The following is a 16,092-nucleotide window of genomic DNA, read 5'->3' as shown; positions in this document are numbered from 1 at the left end:
GACTTTGTTCACGATTAAAAAAAAATACGAGCTTTCGAAGAGCATAATAATCAAAACGCCTGGGAAAGAACGAGAGAAAAGGAGATGGGGGAGAGGTATATAATTTCATGCAAATAAAACCTAATGAGGAAAGCAAAACAGTTGGAATGTAATTGTTGTCTCTTCAAGCACCCTCGTCCCCGATTCAGTTCAATAATTCCTGTGGAGATGCTGCAGCTGCAAACCAGTCGCTGTTCCAAAAAAAAAAAAACAAACCTCACACTTACTCTCTCTCTCTCACGTATGAGAGCAGAACATGGTTGGAGATCTCTCGGATTGTTTGTACAGGGTGCAAAAAAGTATCATAACCATATCACCTCTTTTTTTTTAATCGTATCAAGCAAGGGGGGAGAGAAGGGGGGGGGGAAACAAAAAGAACCAGTCGCAGAGCTGGAACAAACCAAATTTCGTGGCGAGATAAAGCAGGGGTTCGATGTAAACTCTCTTTTTTAAAAAAAACGTTCTAAAAAAACAAGCCAACTCGTTTTAGTCTGACCCGCTTGTCCCATAGTTGACGGGCTATCCTATTGCCAGGTGAAACACAACAGTTTGTCCAAAATTCGTGGAACGAATTGAGTAATAATAGCATCTTAAAAAAAAACCAACCACTACCGGTTATCGTCGATCGCTTATCCGAGACATGATTTTTACTCATTGGGCTTACATCTTAGTAACTCCTTGAGTGCTTTCCACTATTTCGATTGCAAGACAATCTTTTTGCTTGTGGGTGGTTGTGAGAGAATGTATATCGATTCCAAAAGGGCACGGCAGCAGCAGCAGCAGCAGCAGCAGCAGCAGCGCCAGTTGCAATACCTGCACCTGCACCCCCTTGCAAGGCTCATTACCTTTTTGATAGATTATTTCATGAAAAAGATTGTTACAAAATCCGTTTCCTTCATTGATAATAACACTGACTTCTTTTTTTCCTGTCTATTTGACTTCTTTCTTTTCGCCTTTTTTCTTTTAAAAAGTTCCCGAAAAAGACGAGGCTAGATCGGCAGACAGCTTCCCTCTTTCACAGCACACGTGCAAAAGGACAGTAGAAAACTCGTAGGCAGCCTGCTAAGAAAATAGCAATGGGCTTCTCGTAAACGCATTAAACTGAATCTTACTTGACTTAGTCAATATCATGTCCATCCATCTCTTGTCGCGAACTCACACTTGGGTGCAAACGCACCTTGCAGATAGCAACAAGCTGCCCCGCTCCTCCCTGCTACACCAAAGCCATCTCTTACTACTACTGCTACTACCATGACTGCTTCTTGTTCTTCTTCTCTAGGAACGTTCTGGAATCAAACGAAAATTAAGAAAAAAAAATAAATTATACAATGTTTGACCGTTCCAGAACCAGTCCCTTCATAAAATTCTCCATCGTTCGTTTCACAAGAACCCCGTAAAAAATACACGGTATTGCCTGCTTTGAGTAACTTCCCGGGTCCTACGAAACATCAAAAACTCGAATTCAATCATTGACATGTGAAAGATTGAAACGAATATTTCATGGCCCTTTGCAACACCCGTATTATGAAGTCATCATGATCCCAGGATGCCCAAGCCACGGGACCAGAAACTTCGAGGTGAGGGATAAAAAAAATAGAAAATAATAACGTCAAGCTTTCTGAAGGCACCAGCTTCAGAAACACAGAAATTCAACAATTATATTTTTTCTCGCAAAATCAAAAAAAAAAAAGAAAGGACTGACGTCAAGTTAACGATGGCAATGGGTAGATGTTGGCAAGACTGTTGACGGGCGGGGGGGAAATAAAAAGAAGTATTTTTTTCATCAAAATGGGTCCTTTGAAAGCGGATTATTTTATTTATACTACCACCACGAGCACTTCTCAGGGCAGCCCCACCTGAACCGTATTAATATTTTCTTTGCAGTTGAGAATAAATGGTGCTCCTTACCGAGGAAGCTCTCGAGGTAAGGGGGTTGCAAAAAAAGACATCGAGAGTTTCCTCCTCGGGTTAATTGTTGCACCGTTGTCGTTGTCCAAAAGAAACAACCTTGAAAGAGGCACACCACCCTCTTTTCTTCACGATGTTTGTCTGCATGTTTGGTTCTTTCAGTGTTGGGTTTGAAGTTTGCAGTTCAAAAAAAATCCAATCTCCTGCAATACCATATGCGAAGGGGGCGCATCTTAATCTCAAACCGGATTCTAGCTTCATCTCTGCACTTGAGATACCAACACCCGCTTGCCCTGTTTTAGCATTGGCAAAACTTTATCATTTGGGAGATTCATCAGGCCATCTGGCCATCTGGGCCATACAGAGTTTGCATGGTTCCTAACTCTTTAGTTCTTTTTTTTTTAAATTTGACTTTTTTTTTGTTTTTTTTTGATCTACTAAAGCTGTTGATAAGACTAATCTTGTCAAACTAAGATTTATTCAATAGCCCCAGCTGTGTAATTCTAAAATCTCTTTCTTTCTTGATACTAAAAAAATCAACAACTTATTGGGAAGTTGATATTTTCTGGGTGTAGCACAAGAGATTGAAGCCACCGTAAGGAGGGCGTTGGACATAAACAAAAAAAATGACAATAGTTTTCCTTTTTTTAGTTATCGGGACTTCAGCAGAGGTCAACAGAGGACCACTTGCACATCCCACTATTCTCGGCACCAGGTTTAAGATAGACAAAAGCCTAGTTCGGATCGAAATCAGATAAAACAGACAAACTAATTTGCCTCTACTGAGTGAAGCTCATAAACAGTTTGAGATGTGAAGCCCCACACAGCAACTCCACCTAATAAATCTTCGCTTCTTTTTACTTTTTTTTCCCCCCTTTGTAACCGAGGCTTGATGTTGACTGGGCCTCAAAGTTCCACTTGGATTTATGTAATTTATGGATTCAAGCATTCATATTATTTCGTGGGAAATGGAAACAAGAGACGTTTGAAATTTCACGAAAAACACCTCAAGTCTTGAAATTGAAAAAGAAAAAAAATAAATAGCTTGGGCTGTGCTAAACCACTCAATCTAGATGAATTTTAGCTGCTTTGTTCAGCAGAAAAACATGGAAAAGAGTGGGGAGGGGGGGGAGGTAGGTGAAGAAAGACGCTGATGGCGGCAATAATCGCGCAGTTGTAATTTCCAACATTTTAAGCTTAAAACTCAACTCCAGGCAAGTACCCGGGAAATCTTTGCTATGATGGTGCTTGTTTTCAGTAGTTGGCAACAATCTGAAAGGCAAGCTTGAGCCTTTTTTTTTTTGCCTTTTCTTTTTTGGTCGAAATTGTTTTGAAAATGAACCAATAGTTGTGAACCCTTGTGTGTGTGTTTTTTTTTTTGTTTTTTTGGCAAAAACCAGCTTTCTCTTGAAAAAAATAGCGACGAGACTAGTGAGATTGCAGTCTGCGCAGGTTGACCAAGATAATGATCATCATCGGCTCGTCTTGTGTCTGACTCAGCTGTTGAGAGGTTGATTTCTAAAGCTACCCTATTTTGCTATTCTCGTCCGTCTCTCCTACGTTTCTGTTGAGATTGACTAGCTTCATGGAGAAGCAATCAAGAACAAGGCTCCCTCCTCAAACACAAGAGCCAGAATAGGCTTATAGTACCTTGCTAACTCGTGTGTGCTATGAAGCTGAGCCTTGCGTTCAATAAATCCAATAGAAAAAAAAAACCCCACGGCGATCTTGCGCCATATGATGTGTCAAGGTGGGTCATATTTCAGCTCATGCTGCATACGCACGCACCATGCAACGAAAATTGCGCTTTCACTTTTTCTTTTTTTTGCCCTCTCAACGTATTAACGCGGGGGTAGGTGGGGAAGGGTAGAGTCTGCTTGTTTGACCCCGCCAAGAGAGTGCAAAGTGCAGTGAAGACACCCTTTCCTTCCCCGTTCACCCTTGATCCTTGTCTTTCAAAGGAAAGTCAACAGGGACATGAACGTGGGCCACGTAGGTTGGAAAAAAGTGAGCTCACTGCTAAAATAACCCAAAAGAATTTCAACACACCAGAGTTGCACCAGAGTTTATGCTGGGCTCAACAGAGAAGATCAACATTAGATGCATCAAACACCAGAGTTATGATCATCTCTCTTTTGCAGATCTAAAAACAGCCGGAGCTCGTAGATTCTTTTCCCAGATCTAATCTCACGATGCGGATGGTTTAAATCTACCCGATATACTTTTATCACCACGCACCAACCCACTCTGGCTAAGCATATACCCTACGTATGTGCATCATATACATATGTGCATCATATACATATATACATACATATATATGTATGTATGTTGACCTTCCTCCCTGCTGCTGGAGCTGTAAGCCACAAGAATTTTACCCATCACCCATACCATCCGAAGCAGTTCACATTAATGGTGAAGCCAAAAAAATACAAAAAGTGGGTTGTGACCTTGTTTTTATTCGGTATGACTGGGATGCTTTCCAAAATATTTCCCTCGTTAGGTCGATTCAGGACCGCAATGTTCTCCTCCAGATATTGATTACTTTTTCAATTTTTCACCCTCGTGAGTGCCAAGTTGAAAAGAAGCACAGTAGTCAAATCTCAGATCTCTAGCTAACAAGTCGAAACTCAAGAAATTTCTCTGATTTCAGATCTAAGGTGTGGGGTTTTTTTTTCTGCATCTATGAGGTCAATTCATCATTTCCAAAGTTTAAAAGTCTGGTTCTGATTCTTGTTTTTGATTTTGCTGAGGGTTTGAAAAAGACTTTTACATTGACGAAAGAGAGGGACCATGGCACAAATTCCTGACAGGACAACTCAACTTTGACCAATCTAAAAAAGAAAAAAAGAACAGTAAACAGACAAAAAGTCTTGTATTTGATTAAACTTTCTCAGCGTCAAACCAAGAGCCCGATTTTTAAGTTGCAATATGAAACTCGCCTTGTTCAGTACCCGTGTTGATCCTGGATTCCTTTGTCCCTGAACGTGCCGACGTCAATAGGAGGAACAATGAGGGAAGAATTAGGGAAGAAGGGGGTAGGTTAAAGTTTGATAAATGTCTTCAAGGCGGAGATATCGTACTTTACCATTCACACTAGTCACGATGACTTCAACTTGGTTCGTCGAGATAGGCATACGGAAGAGAATGAGTTGGCATTATGATTAGCTTTATTTTCAAACGAAAAGCTTTGCAAGTACAGCACAACAATGAGAGATCTCAATGCCCTTTTTCATCAGTTACTTCCCCCCTTCCCCTGGAAAAACTCCTATGCTGATATTCACTGGGGCATGAAGGGGGGCACCTAGGGCACGATAATAAACCAGTAACCCTGGTGTGGTTTAATCTTGCAAATGGATTTGTTTGTGAACGAGTAGAGGTGGTGATGCCACTTACATCCTCTTCTTTCTTAGAAACCAAATGCAACAATCTCTCTGAGACGTTGGTACTATCCTATTTGACAAGATTTACTGTCAGGCTCCAAGCCCACGAAAGTGGCCATTTCGCAGCAATTTGCTCCCATCCTCACCCCCTTGGCTGCTGCGGCTGGTAGCAGTGGTATTTGGCCACAACCAGTGAGATACAACACAGAGTCGTAAAGCAAAGGAATGGAGAAAAAAAAAATGATAGCGTTCGAGACCAAAGAGTTCACCAAAACTCTTTGATAAAATCACTACCCACCTTTAACACAACTTTAAAGAAAACAATGGGATCCTCGGAATCTTACTCGTATCCAGCTTTGCGTATGTCGAACCTCGGATTATGATAGCGGAAAGACAACTGGATTTATACGCTCGCGACCGCAATCCACTCCTTATTCAATGTATACTAACTCGATAACCATATTCCAGCATCGCAAGAAGAATTAGACCAATATAACGTGCCACTTTGGTACCGGGATAAATGTGCAGCTAATGTGATAGAATACTATAAATGTCTCGACAAGGGTACTTCCTTTTGCAACAAGACCAAGGATGAATTTTACAAGTGCCAGTATTTTGCATTAAAGGAAAGATTGGACAACTATAACAAACAAAAACACTAAGCTGGATACGCTTTGAAGTGCCAATCTGGGTGTGCCGTCAAACAGAAAAAACAGAGTCAATCTTTTCCCAATTGAAATGAGACGATTGAATGGAGGGAGAATTTATAAAACAAAGAGGGAGTAGATGATCAAAGAAAAAATGAGAAATGACGTTGGTGGAAGAGAAACGTATTTAACGATGACAATACACAATTGAGAAAGTTTTAGAGAGAGAGAGGGTTGAATCGACTCAAGTTGAAGACGTATCGATTGAAATGAAATTTTTTTTTTTTGGATCGCTACGAAACTGCACTCTTTTCATTTTCCAAATTTTTTGGGGCAAAATGGTCCTTATTCACTCTTTTATTTTCATTTCCATTTTATTCAAGTAAGAACCTTACCCTGCGCCGTCAAGAATGGATCATCTCCCGTCAAACCTTGTACAAGATCCTCTTTTTAATTTATTTACTATGGATTGATTCTCATTGGCTCTGGAGATTTTGTTTGTTTTTTTTTCTTCTCCCCAGAGCTGCCAAAAAAGAGTGTTGATGCGCATTACCAGCTGTCAATCCACCAGGACAAAAAAAAGGAACAAGACGAGGTGGAGGATTCTTTGCGTTAACACACCGAACCAAGCGACGAAATCTATAGCAACCATGACAGTAACACAATTCCCACCGCTTCGTATGTTAAAACTTCAAATCCGGGCCCTTTTGCGTGCGCCTCCCCGCCCTCCACCACCGAGATATTTGACAATACTAACGATCCTTTTTCCCCGGGAATCATATAGTCTCACAAGATGATTGTCAAAAATATAAAGTTCCATTGAAATGGAGAGATAGATGCGCAGCGTATTTTGCACTTTACCAAACGTGTCTAATCAGGCAAAGTGCCAATTCGTCTGTCAGCTGTAAGCACGATAAACATTCATGGGAAGAATGTGAGAATTTGGACTTGATTAGAAGAAAAGAAGAGTTGAAAGTTGCCAAGGATAAGAGAAGAGAGGAGTTGGCTGCTGCTAAAGCTCAAGCTCAAGATGACGACGAGTAGGGTGGTTGTTGAGGTGGCAGATATCGGTTTGTGGATTGGCGGAGCTCCTAGCACCAAATCTGAAACTAGGGAAAAGTAGTTCGAGACAAGTGTATCTGTTATAGACGAGCAAAATGAACAAAAGAGTAATGTTTTTTTTTACGTTTTCTTTCACGGCCAAGTCGATGTATATCACGTCCTCTTTGGATAACCCCCCACGGATTCGCTTGTAACAAGGAAAGGGAAAAGAATGACGAAAAGGATGGGGAAATGTACGGCTTAGCGAAGGGCATATAATTCGAATAAATTTCAAATCCATAATCCCAACTTTTTTTTTTTTTTTTCAAGTTGCTTCACCATCACCATAATTTTAATATCACTCCGCTGTCCACACTCTATATCTATCGTGAAAAAACAAGAATATAAAGCTCTAGCATATATTCGGAGTATAAAAAAAATTACTATCAAAGAGCTAAGAAAGAAAAAGAGATCTGGCACCGGATGGTCCAGATGTCCTCGTTCAAGGAGAATTTATACCGCCAGTTGTGTGGCCCGCACATTTTGGCGGAGAGGAGAGAGAGATAAAGTGGGGCGTGTACTTGTGACAGAAACAAATGTGAGGCGCTAACCAACTAGTACGACTAACAGGATTCAAGGATTCAGATATTGAAAGAGCAAATCTAAAGTGGGCTGTACAACGTTCAACTTTGAACCATAGGCAAAAATAAAAATAGAACAACAGGTTTTTTGACAAAGTCAAGATCAATAAGCCGGTGTTTATCAGAGAGGTCCAAACATGGTTGACAAGAAAGAGGAATTGAAAGTTGTCGCGAGTGAGCCGCTTGAGTCAATTGACGACGAGAAGAAACCAAAGTCTACCGCTACTACTGGCAACGACGATAAAAAGGACGAGGAGCCCAAATTGGCAAAATCAAAAGAGGATGACGCAACAGAGGAAGTTCCACTTACTGACGATGTAGACAAATCCACAAAATCCGCCACTACAGAAGAAAAAAAGAAGGCTGCACCAGCAACGGAAACGGAGTCGGCACCTTCGTCGTCAGTGTCAGCCGCTACTGAAACCGAAACTGTGCCACCTCCGCCTTCGAGGTCCACCACCCAGGATCCGGTTCAGCAAAAAGTGCAGGACTTGAAAGATGCATTCCCTCAGTTTGAAGAGAATATAATCACAGCAGTGTTGGTTGCATCACAGGGGAACCCTGAGCCTGCGTTTAGCGCATTGCTATATCTCCTGGATCCAACTTATAGGCCGGAGATTCCCGCATACCATCATCCACAGCAGCAGCAGCAGCATCTCCATTCTTCAAGCAACATATCGGCAGGCGGTACAACTACTGCTGCGACTGGTGGCACCGCGGCAACTAGTGGCAGAGATGCAAATGCTGGTTTTACCGATGACGAGATCTTGGCGAGAAAATTGCAAAAGGAATTTGAGTTGGAGGACGAGAGGAGAAGGCAAAGACACAGTAGAAGAAGCGACGGTGCTGGAGGTGGTGTTGGACCCGTGCCCTTTGAGAGACAGCAACAGCAGCAGCAACAACAACACGGTCGTCGATCAAGACCTAGAGCTAGACCTCAGCACGATTTGGAGGAAATTGACAGTTCGCCTGATGAATTTGAACAGATCAAGCAAACTTTCACCGAGGGATTTGAAGAAGCCAAGAGTACCATTAATGGCTGGGTTTCCGGTTTAGCCAAGCGATTTGAAAACCCGGGCCAAAGACAACAAGATGACGGCGACGAGTTTTCAATTGAGAATTCTAAAAACAGAGGCAGTAACCCCAATAGAACTGACTTTGGCAATTACGGAGGCACAAAGTTTTATGATGACTATTATAGGAGAAACAAGAAATCGACCAGATTCGATGAAGATCCCGAGATCATCTCTAGTGATTTCCATGATCGAATCAGACTCGAGGATCATGACGTGGGCAAAGGTGGTAATGATGATGAGGATGATGAGACTACGCCTCATTTACCTACTAGACCCAGAACGTCAGCGGAGTTTCAATCTGATACTCCAACCATGAGCAGTTCTGGCGGCGCTGGTGCTGGTGCTGGTGCTGGAGGTGCCGAACGTGCTACTGGTGCTGGTGTTGGTGGTGGTATACTAAAAGGTAAAAACTCAAAATTACCATCAACGCCATCATCGCAAAGCCAACAACTGCAACCCAAGAAGAAGCAACCTTGGCAACCTGATGAACCTTCAATTCCCGCAAGCTCAGATGCGTTCTTAGTCACTGATAGCGAAGAAGAAGAAGAAGTTGAAGAGATATCGACTGCTGCTGCTACTAATGGCACTAATAGCGAGAAGAAATAAGTGATGGTATATATTTAAGTATAGCTCTCTTTTGTTTTTATTATTGATGAAATGGTAATTTCAATGCTACTAATACAAAGTCAAAGAAAAAAAAAATGAAGAAAAAAAAAATTTGTATTTGGAAATTGAGTGGACTATACAGCTAAGTTATTAAAGAAATGAAGTATTCTATCGTAGTAAGGTATGAAGGAGTGACAAAATCTTGTGCTGAGCTTTGATTTGATTTGTTTTGTTTTGTTTTTTAAAAATTTCATCTTATTGATGCTCTCTTGTGGTGTATATATAGACCCGGCAAGTTGGAAAATAGTAAGCATAAACGGATGGGGCAAAAAATGAAAGTGGGGGGGGGCGCGTAAGGTTTAGCCATTATCGATGCGGTGGTGGGGTTTTGGATGTTATTTACAAGGTGCATCAAATCTTATCAAAAAGATTAAACTTTTTGTAAATCAAGCTTCTCAGTCTTCTATGTTGTTGGAATTGAGCTGGCTGATGGGAAGCGAGATGAGGCCCCTGCTGTTGTGGCTGGATTTGATATTGAGTGTGGAATGAGTCTTGTGAGGAAAAAGATGCAGAAGAAGAAGAAGCCGATGGTGAAAATGACAACGATGATATTGATGTTGATGATGTTGATGATGATAGTTCTTGTAATTCAAATTGTCTAGCTAAAAATGAATTGTAGTTGGACCATTTGATATTGGGGCATTTGACCAAGTTTATCGGCTTGGGCAAGTCGGTCTCCTCGTTGCTGAGCAATTTTGAAACCAATTTATAAGTTTCGTCGAGTGGTTCTTGAGATTCAAACTTGGTCTTGAGTTGAGATAGTTGGATAATCTCTTGCTTTATCTGGTTAGATTGAGCTTGTATTAATTCGAATGCTGATTGCAAAGCAATATAGTCGGGGTTTTGTGCCAACTTGTCCAAGACATGGTCCTTGGTAGAAAGTTCCACTTCCAGTTGCTGCTGTTGCTCTTCTTGTTGTTCATCTTCCTTGGTGACTTCTTTTTCAGTAGAATGGAATGATTCTTCAGGAGGCGTTGAAGGGTAGTCGCTTGGTTTCATTTTATCCAAGTGTTGCTTTGGCTGGATTTCATCCTGATGGAAACTAGTACTTTCTAATTTCTGCCTCTTTGGTCGTTGCATGATATTATCTGGTGTTGCTTCTTCTTCGTCAACTTCCTCTTCTTCTTCTTCTTCTTCTTCTTTTGGTGTTAATAACTCTTGTGGCAATTTAAATGAGACCGACTTGCTTCTGCCATGAAAAGTTCGTGCTAATGGCTTGTGGTGGTCCACCACATGTTCAACTGTAGTTGCATCTAAAGCGGAAGCCGAGTTTGAGGTTGAGTTATTATTATCTTGATTAGAATTGGAATTAGAAGTAGTGGTGATGCTGGTGGCAGTGTTATCTTCACTCAAGTCTTCTTCAGTTGACGTTGGTGAAGGTATATCTGTTGGTAACGGAGACGAACGCAGTTGTCGACGGTTGAGGTGTTTCCGTTGCTGTTCTTGGATATCTAGATGGTGATGGAGATGATGGTGATGCGGGTGCGGAGTTTGATGTGTATAGTTGCCATTTGTGGTAGCAGTAGAACCAGTTGTAGTGGTGGTGGTGGTGGAAAATTCCGTTTGGTGTTCATCTTGTCCAAGGTGATGACGATGGTCTGCCAAGCTAAATCCCTCTCGACCCTCCTGTTCTTGTTGCTGTTGTTGCTGGTGGTGGAGTTGCTGCTGCTGCTGTTGTTGTTGTTGTTGTTGTTGTTGGTGCTGTAATTCTAGTTGTTTTCTCAGATTCAGTCTTGTTATGGGTCTTTCAATAGTGGCCATGGCGAAATTTATAGGGGGGTGAAGTGGTTGAGAGGGGGGGGACTACAAATGGGTTGTTTCTTCTTCGTCTTTTTCGGACTCTCTAACAAGTGAATGAAGGGAGTCTATACGTATATGTATGTGGGTGTGTGACAGCACTACTTGAACTAGCCTCTGCTTGTTGTTGGTGGTGGTGGCAGTATAAGTTATGATATGATTTGATATGATATGATATCAGCAGGGAAAGTTGGTTGTGTTGAAAAATTGGGGTGATTGAGAAAAGTAAATTTTTTTTTGCCCCAGAGAAATTCCAAACAATGGAAATTTATATCTACGCTGCTGCGGGTGGGTAAGTGGGTGTTGCTGGAAAGGACTTGTCGACTGGCAGTCCCTCAACGGTCTAGTTAGCGGGCGATGGAGCAGATGAGGAGGAAGAAGAGGAAGAAGAAGAAGAAGCGGGTGGGTGCTACTAGCAGACAAGAGTGACTAGTAATAATCGCAGATAATTAGTAACCAAGGCGAATAAAAATGGGGGGATGCAAGAAAGAGCGCCGCGAAAGAGAGTAGAAAAGTGCCGCCTTCGACTACATCATATTCTAGCTCCAGCCTCCACGTCCAACTTCTACTCTCCAGCCTTTAGCCTCTAGCCTCGACCTACGGTCTCCAGTTCAATCAAGCAGGTCCCACCCTGTGTTTCCACGCCTCTCGTTCACCTTCTCTCGTCGCCAACACCCGGTTGAAAATTGAGTTGTCAAATAAAAAATAGGAGCAGCAGGAAGCCGCCACTGGTAGCACTAGCACTAACGTTGATGGGTGGCAAATAAGGTTTACTTGGTAGCGTCCCATAGTGAAAGAGGTGTAAAAGGGTAGTGTAAGCATGTACAAAACGCCATCACCGCGTGCGCTACCAATTCCACCGCCCCCTTTACAACTGCAGTAGAAAGGAGACATGGGGTGAATCTTCAGATCTCCACCGGCTCGGAGGATACGTTTCTAATGGGTCCTTCCACTCCACCAAACGGCTCCTGATTTGAAGAGGCACCCCTTCTGGAATATCTCTCTGTTTAGAATCCACATAAGCTCCAGTCGATGAAGACAACTCCATGCTCTGGGGGTTTGCGGGACCAACCACTCAAGTGCTACACAGAAAAATAAAATAAAAGAAAAAGCACAAGATTTCAAATATTATCGAGATTGATTTCAACCATCCATCGATCGATCGATCTTGTGCTTGTGCTGCTGCTGCTGCTGCTTTTTCGGAGAGCAGGTGGATGCTGTTGATGCGTGTAACAAAGAACAAAGGGGGCTTTTTTTTTCTCTTTTCTCTTTATCTTTATCTTGCAGCGATGGAGAACCATCACCAGAAGACAACAGACATGAGCAACAGACAAGAGATGACAGATGAGGGATGAGAGACGAGTTTTGAGGGTTGGTTCACGTTGAACCCCACGCTAACCCCCTTTGCCCGCTCCCTGTTCCAAGAGCTTAACCCTGTGCTCAATTCTCTCTACTCTTTTGTTTTTTTTTTTTGGTGTTCAAGTTTCAATGAATCAATCGTGACACGTTGTTCTTAACTTTCAAATTATGAGAAAGTTTGATGTAAAAAATAACACGCCTGTAAAAAAAAAAAAAGAGACTAGAAGGTTTGTTACTTATTTGTTATTTGTTATTGTTCTGCACTGGCGCCCGTCTAACAATGCAACATCATGCGCGATACTGTGGGAACAAACAAAGCCTTGTGCTTCCTCTCCCATCCACGAGAACTTCCTTGTGACTTGTCTGCGTGCTGTCACTGTCAGCGGTACGGTACCGCAAGGTCAAGTGAGAAGTTTTTCCAATTTAGCGAAAGATAGACAGAGACGCAGAGACACCGAGGTGGCCACCGTGTGGCACATTGCCACAATTGTACGGAAATAAAACCTTAACAACACAGCATGAAAATTTCACTATCCACCTCGACGCGTTTTCCGAGTCAACAATCTAATTCTACAATCACAAATCGGAGGTCTCTACTCTTTTTTCCTACTTTGAATATTTACAATGCTATTCTCAAAAGAGGTTCAAGGGGGACTCTCGCTGTCGCGGTCACTTTTTTGGCAACTGCTTCCGTTCACTCTCGGCCTTCTTATCACCAATCCTCTTCGTAACTCCAAGTCTCTGCCCCAATTTGCCAACATCAGAAGTAAACTCCCCAAGCGCCATCTTGTATCTCCACAACAACCCATGCTCGTTTCTTAATTTCCTTTTTTGCTCCTTCAACTGCTTGTTAACAAGGGCAAACTGCTGGTCATAGGGTATGCCAGCCTCGGCCTCCTGTATCGTCTCCTTGCCAAACAAATAATCAAATACTCGACCATCGCACCAGAAAAAACCCTTTCTGTCAACAACCCAATTGATCGTTTTAAACTTGGAGATGCGTTCGCGCAACACGAAAAAGAAAAAACCCTTATCGGCTGTTCCGTAAAAGCCTTTACCGGTCCACACGCGCGTAGTTTCACGTCGCGTTAAATTGGCTAAAGGCACGGTGTATGTCGGCGTTGGTCTACCTGGGATTAAAGGATAAGTAGTAAACTTGACATGCTCAATTGGTCCTGGCAAATACCACATCCTTCTCACTAATCGCGTGGGGAACTTGGCAAAGAAATACGCTGCTGAAAACATGATTAGCGATGGACAAAGATACATCCCCAACGATAAATAGTAGTCTCTGTTTCTTATAGCGTCATTCGTCTCTTCCTTTTCATTCTCCTCGTATTCCTTATTGGATATCCAAAATGCCCATTCCAACAAGACACACGCATATATGCCAAACACTACTGCAGCACACGTACACAATAGGAAATATAATCGATGCGGCTCACTCTCATAGATCAACTCTGGTTGTTTCTTCAACTGAAGAATCTTGATCACTTGACGAAAAGTGTATTTGGGGCCAACTTGCGGTACTCCTGGCCTTGGCAACAAGGTGGGCACATTCTCCTTGCCAAGTGGGAACTTGGGTATCCGCTCTTTTAAAGTATTGGTTTGGACTTGTTCTCCTGGAATATGTAATTTCAAATGTTGCCATTCTTGTTGCAATGGTAGCTGTTTCTTGAGGTAAGCATCGGAAGGCAAATTGTTGCTGCTACTGTTGTTGCTGCTGGTGTTGCCCTGCGTTGGTGATTCGTTGGAAACGAAATCAACCTGTTGTGTGTGCGGAGAACCGCTCTCATCCGACGTTGGCTCTCCTGATTTTGAATCAGTCTCGCTGCTCCCCGGAAACACAACATTCTTTGATTTTATCTTGTCGCTCATGGTCTCGGAGGTTGGTTTCTCGGAAGTAGACTGTGCCTTTTTCGCTGGCTCAAAAACTCCATATTGACTAGGCCCCGCTCGTGTCTTTGACACATTCTGTTTCAGTGGAAGTCGCTTCTGACTCTTATTCAAATTCTTGGACTTTGAGTTCGACTTGAACCGTAAGAGCAGGACCAGAGATTTGCTAGTCCTTAGAATAGACACTGCCCTTATAGTAGGCACACCCAACCGACAAACAACGGAGAACATGCTTTCGAATCAACACCAGTGAACTCACCTACTTTTCAAACCAATTTTTTTTTTTTTTTTTTCAAACCGTGAACCGAAAAGAAAAAAACAATTGTTTCAGTCAGTCGCCGCTCTGCCTGCGGCGTTCGCTATTTCCTAACCCTTGTGCTGCTGCTGCTTCTTCTTCTTCTTCTTGGGAACACCAGACTCAGCACGTTTCAATTGCACGGGAAACTGCCCAATGTATTTCCCATTCATCTCTTTAAACGCATTCAAGTAATCATCTGCATCGGCAAACGCGACAAATCCAAAACCCTTGGGTTTCTTACTCGATTTATCGATGGCAACGTGAACATTACTGAGCGTAGCGTACTTCTCAAAAGATGCATGTAAAAGTGAATCAGTAGCGTCGGGACCGAGATTTCCTACAAATAGTCTAAAGTGTTTTGGGTCCCAATCAGGTTCGGATTTCTTTGTAGGCACGATCCTTGTTGTTTGAGTGTTCGCGGTAGGAGTGGAGTTGTTGGCAGATGTTGCTTCGTTCTGCTTCCTTGCCGAATGAAGGAAACTTGCCGCCTTCTTCGCACTGATGTGCTTGCCATCAAACGTGCTCCCCGAATGCACGGGTTTCTTGACTCTGTGAGGGTTGGCGGGTGGAGATGGCATCTGAATTAACGTAGGCTCAATTAGGAGAAAGTCAAACAAAACCCATTGCTTACATCAAATTTCAGTTTTCAACCACCTAAAAAAAAATTAAAAAAAAAAAAACTCCACTACTCATCAACTACTCATCACAGTGTCATCACGAACTTTCCACCACCACAAACAATGTTCATGCTATCTGAAATCCAGGATCTAATACGAATACCGCCCCACGCATTCAACATACCGATACAACACGCACTAACCGACGAACTAAACAAGAAATACGCCAACAAAATCGTGCCCAACCTCGGTCTCGCCATCACCGTCTGGGATCTTCTAGATATCAAAGACGGCTTGCTCAAGCCAGGCGACGGTGGCTCATACGTCGAAGTCAAGTTCAGATTCATCATATTCAAGCCCTTTCGAGGCGAGTGTCTAACGGGCTGGATTACCGAGTGCACCGCGAGGGGGATCAAGGCGCGTCTCGAGTTTTTCGACGATATCTGGATCCCGCAAGAGTATCTTTTCGAAGATTGCCAGTTTAAAGAAGCTGAGAATGCCTGGGTTTGGGTCCAGGATGGGCATGAGTTGTACCTTGATGTCAATGAACGGATACGGTTCACGATTGAGCAGGAGAATTTCTACAATGTCAAGCCCAAGAGTTCAAGTGAGGCTGCTGGCTTGGAGGAACCACGAGAGAAATTGCCAGCGTATAGTCTCACTGCCTCATGTCAAAGTCCCGGCATGGGTTGCGTCTCATGGTGGGAATAGAAATGGAAAAAAA

The 16,092-nt window shown here is 42.7% G+C and overlaps 7 protein-coding genes across 7 annotated transcripts; 4 read left to right on the top strand and 3 right to left on the bottom strand. All coding sequences in view use genetic code 12, as the record gives it.

Annotated features, from left to right (window-relative positions):
- Positions 1 to 5,653: 5,653 nt before the first annotated feature.
- Positions 5,654 to 5,992, top strand: LODBEIA_P26550 (uncharacterized protein; the record flags this gene model as incomplete). The annotated part of the gene is made up of 2 exons (XM_066972678.1): positions 5,654 to 5,690; positions 5,799 to 5,992. The coding sequence occupies 2 exons, from the start codon at positions 5,654 to 5,656 to the stop codon at positions 5,990 to 5,992; spliced, it is 231 nt and encodes a 76-aa protein (XP_066829593.1).
- A 635-nt stretch (positions 5,993 to 6,627) lies between these two features.
- Positions 6,628 to 7,021, top strand: LODBEIA_P26540 (uncharacterized protein; the record flags this gene model as incomplete). Its single annotated transcript, XM_066972677.1, has 2 exons — positions 6,628 to 6,655; positions 6,762 to 7,021. The coding sequence occupies 2 exons, from the start codon at positions 6,628 to 6,630 to the stop codon at positions 7,019 to 7,021; spliced, it is 288 nt and encodes a 95-aa protein (XP_066829592.1).
- Positions 7,022 to 7,796: 775 nt separating this feature from the next.
- On the top strand, positions 7,797 to 9,341 carry LODBEIA_P26530 (uncharacterized protein; the record flags this gene model as incomplete). The annotated part of the gene is made up of 1 exon (XM_066972676.1): positions 7,797 to 9,341. The coding sequence occupies one exon, from the start codon at positions 7,797 to 7,799 to the stop codon at positions 9,339 to 9,341; it is 1,545 nt and encodes a 514-aa protein (XP_066829591.1).
- Positions 9,342 to 9,752: 411 nt separating this feature from the next.
- Positions 9,753 to 11,162, bottom strand: LODBEIA_P26520 (uncharacterized protein; the record flags this gene model as incomplete). Its single annotated transcript, XM_066972675.1, has 1 exon — positions 9,753 to 11,162. The coding sequence occupies one exon, from the start codon at positions 11,160 to 11,162 to the stop codon at positions 9,753 to 9,755; it is 1,410 nt and encodes a 469-aa protein (XP_066829590.1).
- Positions 11,163 to 13,226: 2,064 nt separating this feature from the next.
- On the bottom strand, positions 13,227 to 14,435 carry LODBEIA_P26510 (uncharacterized protein; the record flags this gene model as incomplete). Its single annotated transcript, XM_066972674.1, has 1 exon — positions 13,227 to 14,435. One exon carries the CDS (start codon positions 14,433 to 14,435, stop codon positions 13,227 to 13,229), a length of 1,209 nt encoding a protein of 402 aa, XP_066829589.1.
- Positions 14,436 to 14,819: 384 nt separating this feature from the next.
- LODBEIA_P26500 (uncharacterized protein) lies at positions 14,820 to 15,329 on the bottom strand (the record flags this gene model as incomplete). The annotated part of the gene is made up of 1 exon (XM_066972673.1): positions 14,820 to 15,329. The coding sequence occupies one exon, from the start codon at positions 15,327 to 15,329 to the stop codon at positions 14,820 to 14,822; it is 510 nt and encodes a 169-aa protein (XP_066829588.1).
- Positions 15,330 to 15,491: 162 nt separating this feature from the next.
- On the top strand, positions 15,492 to 16,079 carry LODBEIA_P26490 (uncharacterized protein; the record flags this gene model as incomplete). The annotated part of the gene is made up of 1 exon (XM_066972671.1): positions 15,492 to 16,079. The coding sequence occupies one exon, from the start codon at positions 15,492 to 15,494 to the stop codon at positions 16,077 to 16,079; it is 588 nt and encodes a 195-aa protein (XP_066829587.1).
- Between the last annotated feature and the right edge of the window lie 13 nt (positions 16,080 to 16,092).

The sequence above is a fragment of the Lodderomyces beijingensis genome, assembly GCF_963989305.1.
Source record: "Lodderomyces beijingensis strain CBS 14171 genome assembly, chromosome: 3".
NCBI classification, from domain to species: Eukaryota; Fungi; Ascomycota; class Pichiomycetes; order Serinales; family Debaryomycetaceae; genus Lodderomyces; species Lodderomyces beijingensis.
The sequence above is the reverse complement of the archived record's forward strand: the minus strand, read 5'-3'. Positions and strand labels throughout refer to the sequence as shown.